Raw genomic sequence first — 16,410 nt, forward strand, 5'->3', positions numbered from 1 at the left:
TTCGTTTTATAAAAAAAAAAAAATTATTTCCTAGACAGCGAGACACAGAGGATCTAAAGCAGAAAAGGGAAAGGCACAGGGAGAAAGGTCCTGCCCCCCTCGTCTGTGTAATTAAAAGGGGGTGTCTGTCAGAGGCTGCTGCTGCTTTGTGTGGCCCCATATGTTTGGGCGCTGATACAGGGAGGATTATTCTGTTTGGAAGCCTGATAACAGCCTGTTTATAACCTTGGCACAGGCTGTAGTCTAATCTGGCAGCAGCACATCTTTCCCCACCTCCACCCCACCCCCACTTCTAAATTTTCACAGGAAAAAAAAAACAAAAAACATATTGGCTATTTTTTTCTCCAACTGGGGGAAACAGTCATGACCCAAAAAGACGCGTTTCACCTACTTTTCATCTCGTGATATGTATTTGTTTCTCCTCAGCATAAATATTGTATGAAATCAGGTTTACTCTGACACAGTGGAGGTTGTGACTGTTAACAGGTGTAAAGTTTGTCCTGCTTATCTTTGTTGTTTAGCCTGATCATCGCCGCGCTCTCACCAAAGAGCATAGAGCAATGTCTCCTCTCTTGAATATATTCTTCGTTCCTCTTTCAAGGTTTTATTTTCTTGAGTTGTACAGAATCAGTTCTACTCCACTCTCACGTTTTCTTTCCTCTTGCGGACGTCAATGCTCCCTTTGTTGCAAACTCCATTTTCATTTCTTAATCTGCAGGCTGATTAGTTCAGTCTTTTGTTCTCGGAGTATATTGCCATCGTACTGCCTTTCACATGACTGAGTGTGTCATGATTTTAATTCTGCTAGTGCAAACTCCTTTGTGATTTAAGTCCTTTGTGCTTTTCAAATAATAGTCCCAAATTGTCTCTTTTGAATGGCTAAATAAAGCCTTTCCTTGACTAATTGCAACATGATTGACTTGATGAAATTAACCGAACACTAGTTGCCCAAGATGGAGGCCATATACTGATGAAAATGTGAAAAACTCCTACTGGTATAATGCACTGTTACACTTTAACATACAGCAGTTCTGCAACCAGTAGTTGAAAGTAAGCTGTATTTAGAACAATCCTTTTTGCTTCTAGTTTACTTTCTACTCCACAATCATGTGATTTTTTATTTCATTACATTTATTTAACACATGTAGTTACGTTTCACATTAAGATTCTATATTTAAAACCCATAAACAGTAAAATTAAGTTAACCAATTGCAACTAATTACTGGGTTTAAGTTAAAGACATCAATAATAATGAACCACATTATGATTGTATTGTATAATTTGTTGCTAATATTTTTACATAAATAATAAGTGAAGCTAAATTCTGAATACAGATTTTCCACATGTAATATTTCTACACAAGTGTGTGATTTGAATACTTCTACTACCACTGGAGATGACTGGAGTGTTCACAGCAGTGTATTTACTTTTTTTTTTTAGCTATTTCAATCAAGAAAAAAAAAAAAAAGGCTGAACTTCAGCTCCTACATCCTCCCACATCCCGAATCACGTAATTCTCTCCGAGTCTTGCCTTAAATGTTCATGTTAATAAGAGGGTTGCAGCCCTGCTGATGAGTTTCCAGCACGCTGAATAAAAGTCACTCTCAGTAATGCACAGTTCTATAGCGAGGACCCTTAACCGGCACACTGCAGGGAGAGGGAGTGCTCAGAGTGGCAGGCAAAGAGAACTGTCAACCTGTCACATTTCTCCCTCCTCTTCCCCCTGATAAATTAAAGTTACACAGTGTGCGTGTTGTAGCAGCGGAAGGCTGTGCAGAAAGCCTGGCTCCTCAGGTCTCAGGAGATAGCTGGCAACTAGGTCAGACTGATAATGTAATCCGCTGACTGGATCCTCAGCCCACTACATCCAGAGAGAAAAGCATGACAGGAAAAAAATGGAAATGTAGGAGGAAAATAGGAACTTCTGTGTGTTGTTACACTTACTTAGCATTACCTCACTGGTGGTAGTTAGTTTAGTTTATAAAAGAGTGATGTCCATGCAGGCTGTTCATGACCAAATGAACTGATAACAGGTGCTGGACATGGGGTTATATGAAAACGCGGAAATCATATTTACACGGATTCCTTTTTATGCGTTATCTGTGCACTGCACTGCACATGCACAACAAAATAGTACCATGCAAGTCCACAGGGAGAGAGCGACAAGAATAAGTTCCTGCATCAGCAAGGTGCATTTTCATTCCCATGCAGTATTCCAGAGAGGCTCTGTGGGCCCACTGTGACAACTCTGCCTCCCTGCAGGTGTGGAAATGAAACAGGGCCTATAAATAGCCCAGGCAGCTGGGAGTAGAGCACTGTAGAGTGGGGGGAGAGATGGAGGAGGAGTGTGGGGGGGGGGGATTAGATGTCCAGCTGGGGATGCAGGTGTGTGGAAGCTGACCGACAGAATACGACTGCTCTCTCACCCAGGGGGCCAGGAGAGACAGGCGAGAGTGTGGCGCTCGAGTCAGTTTGAGGAGTGTATACATGTACGTGTACAGTATAATGTTAAGTTAAAGTGTCACTGAATACACTGATGACACTGCGACACACTAAAAAGATAATTAAAATAGTTTATATTTATATCTGTATGATTTTTGACTGTGAAAGAGATGGTGACGTTCAAGTGAAGTTTGTACTCACAGACTTAAAGCAGAAACAACTTTACAATTGTTTTACTTTGTATTGTATCTGAAGCACAGCAACAGGACTAATAACTAATACACATATATTTACAATAAAATATTTTAATGTTGCTGTACGATTTCAAATAAAATGAAGACAGTATTTGGTGGGTCATGATTTTTGATGCAAGTTGAGTATTTTGCTCTCAGCACCAGTTTGGTGAACTGGCTGAAATGGACTGATGGAGGGTTTGACGCTGTTTCCATGGTTACAGCTATCTGACTGCTGGATGCTTTGCTGCAGACTGTGGCTCTTTACCAACACTTCTTCTTCTTTTCAGTAGCTCAGTGCCATCTGAGCAGGTTCAACCCCTGAAGGCAACATTTGAAATTCCAACATGCAGACACAAACGTAGTGAAATGATTTACTGACACTTTTTTTTTTTTAAAGTCTGCATTCAAAGGGAGCAGCTCTATGGAAATTAAGGGCTATTGTGTCAACATTATCATTACAGCAGCTGTATAAACATTTATTGACCAGTGTGCACTAGTACTGCAGAGGTGATTTCATTTGGTAATGTTGCGGCTTCACTTTAGTTAAGGTTTTACATGCTATTGACTTATTTATATAAACACATGGTTCATACGGTGTTGTATTGATCATTCCACACTGTAGAAAAGTACACTGTTTGCATATACACTTCACTATATTGACAGAGCTGTCCACTGCGTCAGTGCAAGTGCTGCATGACCTTGTGTTGGATCAACAAAATGTTAACAAGCTGTAGACGAGCAAGAGACGATAGAAGTAACCAAGGATGGATAAAAGTGTCTCACTGCATGTACATACGGTGTATCATGAGAAGCAGTGTGAAAGAAGAGTCACACAGGTACTGTTGACCTTGTCGCCTGGCATAGTGATCCAGGTAGTGAATGGTTCAGCAGGTGCTTTTGTGAATTAAAGTCAGTAAAAAATGTGATGTACCTGATGTAGAACTGTGTTTGTGAACAGTGATGACAATATACGAGCCATTGACTGCAGCACGAAAAAAGTGGGTCAACATGCATTAAGCAGACCCGTGTCATACCCATGCTCTTATTTGAATGGGATATTAATGTTTCTGGCGTGTGCCGCCGATGCCACAGGGCTGTCTGAATTTTATATTGGTTTGCTCATTTTACAGAGAGCAGTGTTGTCTTTATTTTTTAAAATCAAACCTCAGCTTTTAGGGCAGAAAATGTTGCTTTCATTCCCAACGGTTGACTCGATATGCCTTTCATGTAAATTACGTCTCGCACTTGCACACTGGTGTTTGCATTAATGCATTAATTCATAAGTATTATATGCTTTTTGTAGCTGGAGGCGAAATGACACATTCTCATCGAAAACACGCTCCCCCGCTTACTGTCCCACTCCACTCACACACACATTTCATTGCTGATTGACAGCAGGAGCTCCCTCTGACCCAGTATTCTGCTACAGTGGGACGATCCCACAGGCCTGTGATTAATGACTAGGCTTTATCCGCTAGTGGTGTGGTACGCCTGCCAGCCAGGCCACTTAGACTGCCTGGACCACTACCTCTGCTGTAAACACATTCACTCTCTGCCTCTGTGTTTCTCCCTCTCTTTCTGCCTAGAGGCATTGCATCATCATATTCATTGTAAAAACTTCAAACCTTTGTCCCAAGTTGACCCCCTAAGACACACACACACACACACACACACACACATGCACTCGTTCAGCATCGCCACAAACATTTTTACCTTTGCTCCGAATGAGTAAGAAGCCTCATAGCAAACATTAGTCAAATATTATTTGCATTATTTCTGCATTAGGACAGTTCTGGTAGTGTCAGGTGAGGTGTATGCAAAGAAGTGCCTTCATTAGTCTTTTAAGTGCTCTATTTTGTGTATTAAAATGTTCAGCCACTGATTTATTTTATACAAAACACTCCAAGCAGGTTACAAACAGATGTTAACAAGACTGTTTGACTAAAAAAATAACTCAGAGCAAATGAAATGGAGCTGCTCTCACTAATGGACAGTGATCCCTCACTTAGTTCTTCACGTCTGACAGCTAGAGGCAGGATAAGCATCACTAGTGTTTTGACCACCAGGCCTGGCAAAACAGTAAACCTCACAGGGATTTCTGCAGTTGTGGCAGCATCTAAACAAAGTGCACACGCAGCAGACTAAAGTCGGTTTAACTTATTTTTCCTTGATGGGAGGCTCCCTGATAAATGCAGGGAGAGACTATTTACCCGACTGGAGTGTTCCAATATTAACAGCACCTTACAGTCTGCTGTATCAAACATTAGGATGGTTGCAGCTACTAATATTTTTAGCTTTGCAACGACCTGAACTTGACCCTGAGCTTCACGCCTTTTCTCTGGGAAACAAGAATTTAGAGAAGAAAATATCTGGGTTGCTCTCAACAAAGCGGAGCTAAAGCTAAAAGCATCAGAGCTACATTTGAGAAGAACACACAGTCAACATTTATCACAGCTGACGTTGCTCGGTCTGTTCATCTGGATGCTCGGATGTAGCATATTTACTCTCTGACGTAACACTACACTGACCTCCGTGCACAGATACTGTATATACGTAGATGCTTAGTTTGGATTGGATCTAAATATAGAAAAGACAATAGGATCATGCAGTGTCTATTTCCAGAAGATGCATTGGCATATGGCTAATATTATTATCATGCTATTCAAAGCACTCAGTGACCACTTGTGTCTTATGGAGAGGAGCACTGTCATCATGGAAGCTATCACTCCCTGTGGAGATGAAATGCATCTTGGGATAATCTAAGTAGGTACTCAGACTCTTTTTTAATAGCAGAGGATAGTAAATACTAAACCATGCGACTCTGAATAGACTCTGTACAGAGTAATATTAATGTATCAGCACTATGTCTTTGTTTCTGTCCTGTGTATTTTACCTTCTAAACAGACGGTGTCGTTTTTTTTTTGCCTCTCTTCCAGAGAGGCAAACTTCAAGCCAGCTTTCATTTCTCGTAGTGTTGTGTAAAATGCATGTTCACATGTTGAGTGAAGCCAAGCACAGTGAAGCAGAACCACAAGCACTATCAGCCGATGTCTACGAGCGGCCATATGGTGGGTGTCCTTGCATGGTAGCTTAAGGGAGCCTTTCTCCCTGAGATGAAACAATTTAGTTCTGAAATGAACCTCCTCTCTCAGCCCTCTGTGTTCATCAGACCCTGCCCCATCACCTACCTCTGAGATCACACCGTGTATGACAAGTCCCAAAAGACCTAGACCCAGGTATACCTAAACAATCTCAGTCATATGGTCTCTGCGTCTCCCCCCTTGTCAAAAATCCATCCTCTACTTGTCTAGCCCTGCTTCGTGCCTCCAGATGTGGCTTAATTTACTGCGACTCTGCTAATTGCTGTAATTAAGGATTAATTACTGTTAATTACCTTCGCATAAACTCATCACCAGTCAAAGAGCGGAGCCTTATGAAATGTGCCATGCACAGGAACACACACCACGGGGACTTGAGGAGGATTGTGTTACCGAACCTCTTGTTTCATGTGTTGTCCTGGTGCGCGGGGAAAGCTTGTAGGGCAACGGTTAGGGCAGGATGCTAACTGTCATGGACCATCTTCTCCTGGCTCCAGACGCTTCACACATCACCTCCTCACCAACTGTTGCCCGGGATAGCATCAGTACGCTGGTTGTCATCTGACTAGAGGCTGGCATTTGTTTCTGGAAGCAGATGACAAATTCGTAACATTAAGGAAGTCTGTAACGTTGCACGTAATAATATATGGCAGTCTGTTTTGTTTTTTTTTTGTTTGTTTTCATATTAACTAAATACATATATAATATATATATAATATATTAACATCCTAAAGCTTTGAGTAACTGCAGTACTTGCTGAGTGCCAACAGGCACATACCAATGTGCCTCCAGATTCAAGTATAACAAAGTTGACTTTAAATCTTAAGGTTTTTAGTCATGTTTACTTATTCTTTTATCAAATCTCCAAACTCATCTTACATTTGCTAAGTGAAATTAGCGAAATGAAAATATGGGATTTATAGATTCATAGATAAAAAAAACTGGTCTTCTTTCAAGACATATAAAACACGTAGCATCATGATGGGCTGCAGGTCTGACGTCCATGCAGTGCTAGAACAGAAGCACATATAAAATGTTTGATGTCTGATTATGTAGGACTGTGTGAGTGTGAACATGTGATTGTTGACTTCAGTAAGTTACAAAAATTGCTGGATGTAGTTAATGTTTATTGCGACGTTTCCAAAACTGTTTGTCCACCCAACAAGCATCTTCTGTTGAGCATTACTAGCCCTTAGGGTCCTGGCCATGTAGCACTTGTAACATGCAAGGTCGGATTTCCAAACACCTTCCTGTCACCTGTCCATTGTTCAAGCTTTATCCAAATGTTGGTGTGAGCAGTGATTTGTGTATTTCCTGTTTTCCTGTGGACCGCTCTTTCTCCATAGAGTTGCCTGTGCCTCACTGATAGCGGGATGACTGCGTAGATCACTCACAGCGCCCCACGAGCTCGTGACTTCTCCACAGTTATCCAGCCAGCGTGGTTTCCAGTGCAGCCCGGAGCTGTTAGAACTGCATGGGCCTCTGCATGAGTGTGATTCAATCAAGAAGATATATATTTTAAGACACCTTAAGAAAGGCTGACAGCCGGGGGGCTAATATATTGCCTATTTTGAATAATGAATTATTTTAATGAAGGCTTTTAAATGGGAGTGCTCCGCGTTGGTGGCGGGGCGGTGCTCTGAATGGTCTTCTCCTCTGGCGCTCGCTGCCTCATTATCAGGCCGGCCCCTCAGGCCTCAAACTGGCCTGCTTAAGCCTCCGATGATGACGATAATTACCGTTATTAGGAGTAGCTGCAGGGGGAACTTGTTCTGAAAAACACCAAGCTGAGCTCTTGCCTCGTTCGCCGCCGCCGCCGCCGCCGCCACTGCTGCCGCATGAGAAACTACCGATTGCCAGTGGAGAAAAGAGCCAGAGAGGGAGACAGAGGGAGAGAGGAGGGAAAAGGAAAGGAGGGGATGAGGGGAGCGGCCACCAAATCCGCCTAATGTGACGCCTGTCAGCTCGTCTCCCACCAGCTGTCACCTCCCAAATGCGCCGGGGTTCATTTTTTTAATTGACACCTCACTTTCCTATTCCATTTCTATTTTTCGCCTTTCATTCTCCCTCCATCACTCGTCCTCTCCTCGTGCCTGTGCCGTCCACATCTCCTCGTCTGCGCCTGTCCCTCCAGTATTTCTTTGGTGTTTTTCCCTTGTCCTTGGTATCCCCCCTCCATCGCCTCCATCCCCCCCAACCCAGTGTCAGACACAACACTCCAGCTCTGCCCCCCCACCACCACCTTTCTGCACATGATACTTGAGATGGCTGATAAAACATAAAGCTGTTTTAGAGGTGCTTTATGACTATGCCCTTGTGTACTAAGGCTGTACAGCTTCCCATTATCTGGTGATGGAGGGAACATTTTGGGCCTGAGAAAGTTTCCCAGGAGTTCATGGATAGACCACAAAACCAGGGCGGTTCAGCTTACAGCACAGGACATTTAAGACCATTTGAACAGCATTCACAACACAATGTTGGATATATATTGTGCTTTCTTTATTAAAGCTCTTTTTGTAGCATAAAGCTAGTAGCAGCTAATGTAGCTCTAATCTAGCTACCATAGCTGCAATAGCTGCTACTAGCATAATTAATCTTAATATTAAATTACACTACATTATTTCCTTTCACCTTGCTGATGTTGAATGTTATGTTTTTATTTTATTATCGTCCACACATTAAACAGTTTTAAAAAGAGTTAATGCTAAAGTCTGATTAAACAGCGGAGTCCTCCTTTAGCAGCTTCTCATTATCTGATGATGGAGAGGGACATTTTGGGACCAAGAAAATGTCCCATTAGCTAGTGAATACATCACAATTGTAGCTTTCAGCTACAGTTAAGTGCAAATACAGTAAAGATCATTTAAGTCTATTTTGAATAACACAATATTTAGAATACAGCAGTTGTTTTCATACACAGTGAGCTATGATTAGCAATTTCATAACGATTGTTCCTTTTTTTTTTTTTTTTTTTTTATTGAAGCCCAGATTCAATTTAGCAGAAATGACCACATATACAGTAAATTGGATATAATGCAACATAATGTTCATTTAGTGTTCTCAGTAATGATAATAGCATCGCTCAGCACTGTAGTTGAGCTCTGCCGTGTAGGTCAGCGTGAAATATGGAACGGTGCTGCATCTTATAAAGAGCGCTTTATTGAGCCTGTATCGTATGCAGATGAGAGCAGGATGCTGAACTCCTTGAAGGAGCGGGGAGGGGAGAATTTGTATCAGTGATACTTGTCATGTCTGCTGTAAATCATGCTGCTTTTTTTTCAGGTTCCCAGGTTGTTGTTGTTTTGTCTCAGAATGCTGTGTGGCAGGGATGAATGGTGGTGATGTTACATTATCATGTGGCTGTCGCTTTCACTCCTACTGACTGGTTCGTGACAGGCCCACACACACACACACACACACACACGCACGCACGCACGCACACGTACACTGTTGTGTCAGGAGCAGGCCTGATTTATTAACTGCTGAAACCCTAGATGACGTGAGCCCACACAATCAATAGAGAGCAGAGCCACTGCCTGACCCTCACCGGGGGTCATGTGATGTGGACACGAGCTAGGCAAGAAGGAACACACACATACGCACGCTCATGTACGCTACAGTGCTCCGGAGTGTATTGCATTACTGTATTGATGGGATATGGATCTAGTCCAGCGTTGGCTGCTAGCTGCCAGTCAGAGGCAAGAAGGGTAAACTTTCATCATGACTGTCAGGGACATCACTGCTGCCTTGTTTGACAGTAAATCTTCCTAATTGTGACAGAATACTTCAACATCATTAATTAAACATGTTTTCATTTAAAAGCACTCGCAGGGCGCCAGGCTGGGTGCTCAGGGTAGTCTGCCAATGTGCATAGCTGTGTATTTTTCCTGTGTGTGCCTGCACGAGGGCTTACGTTCGTGCACAAAGTGTTTGTTTGTGTAATGTGTTTGCCCGTGTGTGCACCTTGATTCTCCGTGTATGAGTGGGTGGCTTAATCGTTATGTTTATTTACACTCCCGTTGTCTGCAAACAGCAGGCACTGTGGCGGTGGGTACGAGCCAGCTCTTAAGGAAGTAAAACAGCAGAAATTAATTTAGTCAATAACCAAAACAAAGGCTTATTCTTAGAATTCCATTCATTATTCGGGAAACGGCTTGAGAATTGTTTATGATACATATTCATTTTTTTTACGCCTTGCCTTTTGGGTTTAGTGCCCACATCTCAAGGAAGGAATTATAAAAGAGTGTGCACAAAGAGAAGGAGAGGAGGAGAGGAGAGGGAGGAAGGAGGGAACGAGAGAGGAAGTGACAGAGAGGGGAATTGTGTCCTCTCATTGTTCAATTAAGTCTGTCGGTAATGATCAAGATGAGATGATGGCCATGTTCCTTTATAGATACTAATCTGTGATTGTCCACGGAATAAGAGAATCGTACAGCAGTATGGACTCCATGTCTTTGTTGCTACAAAGAGTAGAAAGTGTATATTAAAGGGTATTTATGTGATTATACAAATGTTGGAAGCATGTGATGTATTGTAATAGGGGGCACTTCTCTCTGTCAGGTGATTATGTTAATGTATAGTCCATGGTTGCAGAGTTCACAATAAGCACTCTGACTGGCATTGAGGTCTAATCGATTTCATTGCTATTACTGAACTGAAATAAATAAAGCTGATGGCTGTGGGTAGGGTAATTATGCTACAGCACAGTGAATTGTTTGATTTTCCTTATTAATTGTATTTATTTAATCCATTTCATGCTTTTAGTTGTGCACTCTGGGACTTGGAGGGAATGAATAAATCACTCTTAGGCTCATTAGATTCCCCCTCTGGTTGGGATGTGCCACTATTTTGTCAGAATCAAATTGGTGAGTGTTATAATTTCCCGCTGGTGTGATTCACATGAAAAATATCCACATATTCATCTACCAGCCCATGTGCACATGCGCCCACACAGACACACATACACAAGTCTGCTCCCCATCTGAACTTCTGACCTTTTGCAGCCGTCTGATAGCCATTGACATTTGCCTCCTGAGCTGAGCTGCTCACGTGTTGGAGCTGATGGGAATGGATGATGTTTTTGCTGGAGGAGTAAAAGAGAGGGGAAGGAAAAGGGGGTGGGGAGTAAAAAAAAAAAAAAACAGGAATAGGGTAGACAAGCACTCCACGCGGCCCTGGGAATCCATCTGGACCCCCTGCTCACCAGAAAGGTCACAGGGCGACTCAACCTTACATCCTCGTTACAAAAGAACCGTTGCTGGGACCGAAGCCTGTGAGCTGCAATATGGCTCCGCTGCTCCGTCACACAACCTGTCATTTACCCTCACTGTCTACAGTCATCATGGAAGCGACATATAGTATGTAGTATTAGATTGTCCCCCTGAAACATTTTGATAGATGTGTAGATTAAAGTGTGCATGAAAAATGTTGTGGCAGCGTGAGCTTTGTCTTTGTCCTTGAAGACAGTGGATGGAATGGAGGGCTGCACCTGGTCGGCTGTTTTCAGCACCTCTTTGAAAAGCAGGACGCTCTGCTGCCTTACCAAGGGAGCCTTCTGGTGGCAGAAAGAGGCAGGGCAAGAACTGATCTTAATATTAAAAAATATGGTGAAACACCTGTAGGTTTTAGAAAATAGCATTACTCAAAATGTCAGCAGCCTGGTTTTTGTATTTGTACTGTCCACGGTCTACAGGTGTGCTAGTACAACACCGATATTCTAGTTTCTTGTACCCTAGATGAAAGTTTCATGTTGATCTAAGCAAAAGGTTACGGTATAATATTAGTCATCCTAATTAAGTCCAATCCAATTATTGTGATTTTTTTGATCTATTACCTTTACTGTGTCTAAGTAGTTTTCATATTTCCAGTCCGCGTATCTTCATCTAGGAACTATTTGCTTGAATTCTGTAATCTCTTGAAGCGATTTATATCAGCCATGTGTCTTTGAATTACTGTTCCAGATTTGTGTCATTACTTTGTTTTCCTATGTAGACAACATCTTACAAGATAATAAAGCCACCAGCCAGAGGCAAAGCATAGTCTGAGCATAAGGAGTGCAATGAAAGATGAACTGTGGGAGAAGTCTGTGTTAATTTTTTACATGAAATGATAGAATCAATGAAATTATGGTTTTATGGTCTTCCCTAGCTGCCAGCCTCTGTGAGGCTGCAGGTTTTTATGGCACAGACTTGAACTATTGAAATGACGGCTATATTTCACTTTGGCCAGTACCACCTTCAGTTCACTTAAGTCACTTTGGAAGGCTGGAGTAGGAGAGATAGTAAAAGACTCTCTCAGTCTGTCTGTCTTGTTGTTCGGTTGCCATATTCATCTTTAAAATGAGTAATTTACAACATATTAGAGTTCCCAGTATCACTGTATTAGTATATATAATAAAATTTCATTTTTGTGTGTCCACAGTGCTCAGCATCCGAGGTGCCCAGGAGGAGGAGCCCCCAGATCCCCAGCTGATGCGACTGGACAACATGCTGCTGGCAGAGGGTGTGGCCGGCCCGGAGAAAGGTGGCGGTTCGGCAGCTGCAGCAGCTGCGGCGGCGGCTACTGGCGGCGTTGGTGCTGACAACTCAGCAGAGCACTCCGACTACAGGGCCAAGCTGTCTCAGATCCGACAAATATACCACACAGAGTTGGAGAAGTACGAACAGGTGGGGATGAGGACACTGTTTTTATGACACTAACCTTCCATCCCCAGCTTTTGCAGCTCCGGTAATAGTTCAAGTACAGTACAGATGAGCTCCATCAGACTGCTGCACATTTTGCACAGCAAGATGTTATAATGACCAGGAGCTTTTAATTAATTGGAGACCCAGCTTTAGAAAGTATATGCATAAGCATGTCTGGATTAAAAATTTTAGTGTTATCTCATAGTTCACACTCAAGAGTTTCCTTTGTATTGCTGTGACTGAGTGTTGACGTCTTCCTTTTGGTGTGACAGTGTATTTTACATCAGTATTTAAGGGAAATTTATTAGGGCGATACACTGATGAAACCAAGAGAAAGAAACAATGCCACAGCTGATGTTTACTAAATCGTTTACAGTTGTCAATGTAAAACTCAACATTGAAATAGCCCTATATTGTGTCCAGTGCTTTTTTGGCCTTTGGCCAAGGCGTATTGAAATGAGCTCCATGGAAAAAAGCTGGTGTAAAACATTGATGAGATATTTACAAGAGATTTTTTGAAAGTAAAATGCTGTTGAGATCAGCTCTCACAGAGCAACTCATGACAAGCCAAGCTTTCAGAGATGTTATCTTCAGCAGGCAAGCAGCCATTATATCAGTCACACACGAGCTCCTTTCCAAAGACTGTAACATCTTGTCATTCCCTCGAAAGTCAAAGCGTTCTGGGTTTATCATCTTCTCAGAGGAAGGCTAGTCACCGCTAACTGTCACAGTCAATATACACCTGAGCATTTTTATGTCACCATGCTACGTACACCTCGCACGCGTATGAGTGAGTAGTGGCTGGCATGTGTGTGCAAGCAGAACGGCTGCTCAGTGCATCACTTTGACTGACGTAACCCTGGTGTTGACAAGCAACAGACACCTTGACTCTGAATGCAGTTATATCCAGTGACTGATTCAGACGGAGTGAGAACGAGGTAGACTGAAAGATGGAGTGAAAAGAGAGGGAGACAGTTTAAACCTCTTGAACGTGAACGGGACTGAAAGCCTGCTGTCATTTTAGATTTCACTTCACTTGTCACATTTTCGCTTCCATTGAAGAGAAGTCTTTTTAATATTCAGAGCACTGCGAATCTCACTGCCTTCACTGTATGACTCCACTGCCACATTTGTTTGGCGTGAAACATAGCGCTGTGTCTGCTGCTTTCATCTACACTATTCTTATTACCTCCAACGCTGCTGCTGTTAGACTGTCAGCACTGCTTCTACAAGGCCAAGGCCTACAAGTGAAGGTGCAGCCTCTCCAGAATCCAATTTCATCCTTTTGTTCTGTCTGGAGCTGTCGAGACTCTGTGATAGTTATTCTTTTTATGAATCTTGTCTGTCTGTGCATCCAGGCGTGCAATGAGTTCACCACCCATGTGATGAACCTGCTGAGGGAGCAGTCTCGAACACGACCCATCTCGCCCAAAGAGATTGAGCGCATGGTCAGCATCATCCACCGCAAGTTCAGCTCCATCCAGATGCAGCTGAAACAGAGCACCTGCGAGGCCGTCATGATCCTGCGCTCGCGCTTCCTTGACGCCAGGTCTGTGTGTGTGTGTGTGTGTGTGTGTATGTGTACATGTGACTGGTTACTTAAAAATCAATTCTTCAGATTCAGTTTATTTTGCACTTTAACAAAACTTTTCTTTTTTGCTTTTACATAAGCTACTGTAGATAAATTAAGTCACAAGAGATAGACCTGTTGCATTTATTGGTTTACTCCGTATACAGTATGTTACTAAATTTAGTTCTGCCCTTTTTCTTTGCTGCTTGCCGTTTGTCCAGACGAAAGAGGAGGAACTTCAACAAACAGGCGACAGAGATCCTAAACGAGTACTTTTACTCCCATCTCAGTAATCCCTATCCTAGCGAAGAGGCAAAAGAAGAACTGGCCAAAAAATGTGGCATCACAGTCTCACAGGTAATAAGAATAAACAAGTTATCTAGTCTACTTATTATGTGGTTCATGATTTGGTCGGAAGTTAAGAAGGAGAAAAGAAGGAGCCAGATTTGTATTGCACATACCAAAAAATGAATACTTTGTTATGTGCAGCATGTCTGCAGACTGCAGTGATTCAGTGCACATGTGTGGAAGGATGTCACAGTCATAATCCACACACTGGCAACACAAGAGCTGATATTTAAAACTGCAAGAAAAGTATTATGAAAATGTATTTGAAGAGTTACTCTTCCGTTGGTTGGCTTCCTTGCACAAATATGAGCTTAATTTAGCAATTATAATTGAGCTTCTGCATATTGTCTCTGATGTCTTGACAGGTATCAAACTGGTTTGGGAACAAGAGAATCCGATACAAGAAAAACATAGGCAAGTTCCAAGAAGAGGCCAACATGTATGCAGCGAGGACTGCAGTCAATGCAACCAGTGTGTCAGCTCACGGCAGCCAGGCAAACTCCCCATCAACTCCCAATTCAGCAGGTGAGCGTCAGATTTTTGGTTTTATCACCAGAAGCTTTACTGATAGAAGAATCAGCAGATAATTGTTTTTTGATACTAGAACAGGTAGAATCACAGAATAGAGCAGGATAACGTTCTCATACCTGAGCTGCAACTCAAGAAGTCAGTCTCTGGTACTGTTTAGACTAACAGATGGCCCTTCTTCTCCCTAACTAATCCAGTAATATGGTATGGTTTTCTAGTTCTTCGCGTTTCATTCTATCTCTTGCTCCTCTGCCTTTTCTCTCTGCCTGTCTCACTCATTTTCTTTCTCGCTCTCTCTCTTTCTTCTCTCTCTGTCTGTTATTGACCTCTTGGTCTCATGGACGCTAATTTTTCCTGCCTCTTGTCCGGTTGACCTCGTGCATGCCATTAAGCTGCTCAGAGGGCAAGCGGAGTCTTTTGTCATATAGAGACTGTGCAACTGTATTGGATTAGGACCGGGTGTTGAAATCAAGTTACGTGATTGTCTCTTTACATCTGGGGAACTAGGGTCCATTAAAGGACGAAGACAATTCTTTGGGTCTTCCTGCAGATCAGTTATTACTTCCTTAATGAAACACCAGCGGCAAGGACGTTTAACAACAATATAATCCATAAGGCTTGTTTTAACTGGACTCAAAACATTTTCGATGATCTTCTGCCTCGTTGTTCTTGTTGGTAGATTTTTCCTTTTTAATGTGCACTTATTGCATTTGTAGTGTGCAGATTTGGAGAAAGAAGTCTTTTTCATGATGCTTGCCATCCTCCCGAACTAACCCACTTAATGCACTTTAGCTTATGCATGTTCATTTAAACTCCTTTCTCTGTCCCTGTCTTCTTCCCTTTTTTCTCTCTCTCTCTTGTCTTTGTCCTCCTCTCTTGTTTCCTTTCTTCTTCTCTGCCTCTATGTATTCTCAGGTTCTGCTGGCTCTTTTAACATGTCAAACTCCGGAGACTTGTTCATGAGTGTGCAGTCTCTCAATGGGGACTCATACCAAGGGGGGCAGGTTGGGGCCAACATACAATCCCAGGTAGGCGTCGCTCTAAGTTTAGTGTGTGACATAACCTCAAAGCTCAAAAACTCTTTAGATGACATTCAATTTTGTTCAACATCTGCCCAGTCTCTGGGCGTAGATACACATAGTGACTTGACCTACACAATGAAACAGAGGTTAAACTTAGCCTGAAGCGTTACATTAATGTAGGAGCCATTGTCAACCCATAGCTGAGTAGACAACTGCAGACAGTTTTGGAAATGGTGCAGCACTCATCAGCGCTCCTGACAAGAGTTCGCATAGCCACTGGTGCACTGTAGCTCCCTGACCTTGCCCCAGTGGACAGTGATCCCCAACCCAGTGTTTCAAGTGTTACAACTCTCATCACAGATTAAGCAATCAGTACCCAGGGTGATATTCTCATTTAGTTTCACAGCTTTTGGCATCATTTCTTTATCTTTCCCCCCTTTCTCTATTCAGATCGGCTCTCCAAATGCTTTAGGTCATTCATGA

The 16,410-nt window shown here is 42.6% G+C and overlaps 1 protein-coding gene across 2 annotated transcripts in view; it reads left to right on the plus strand.

Annotated features, from left to right (window-relative positions):
• pbx1a (pre-B-cell leukemia homeobox 1a) overlaps positions 1–16,410 on the plus strand; it is a 41,049-nt gene that overhangs the window by 19,427 nt on the left and 5,212 nt on the right. The window contains exons 3-7 of one of the 2 annotated variants that reach the window (XM_026373627.1): positions 12,197–12,441; positions 13,818–14,008; positions 14,251–14,386; positions 14,743–14,902; positions 15,821–15,933. In XM_026373627.1, the coding sequence (XP_026229412.1) occupies positions 12,197–12,441; positions 13,818–14,008; positions 14,251–14,386; positions 14,743–14,902; positions 15,821–15,933 (845 nt within the window). The remainder of the gene's footprint in view (positions 1–12,196; positions 12,442–13,817; positions 14,009–14,250; positions 14,387–14,742; positions 14,903–15,820; positions 15,934–16,410) is intronic. The other variant, XM_026373628.1, reaches the window with a different exon arrangement.

This window comes from Anabas testudineus, chromosome 17 (genome assembly GCF_900324465.2).
Source record: "Anabas testudineus chromosome 17, fAnaTes1.2, whole genome shotgun sequence".
NCBI lineage: Eukaryota > Metazoa > Chordata > Actinopteri > Anabantiformes > Anabantidae > Anabas > Anabas testudineus.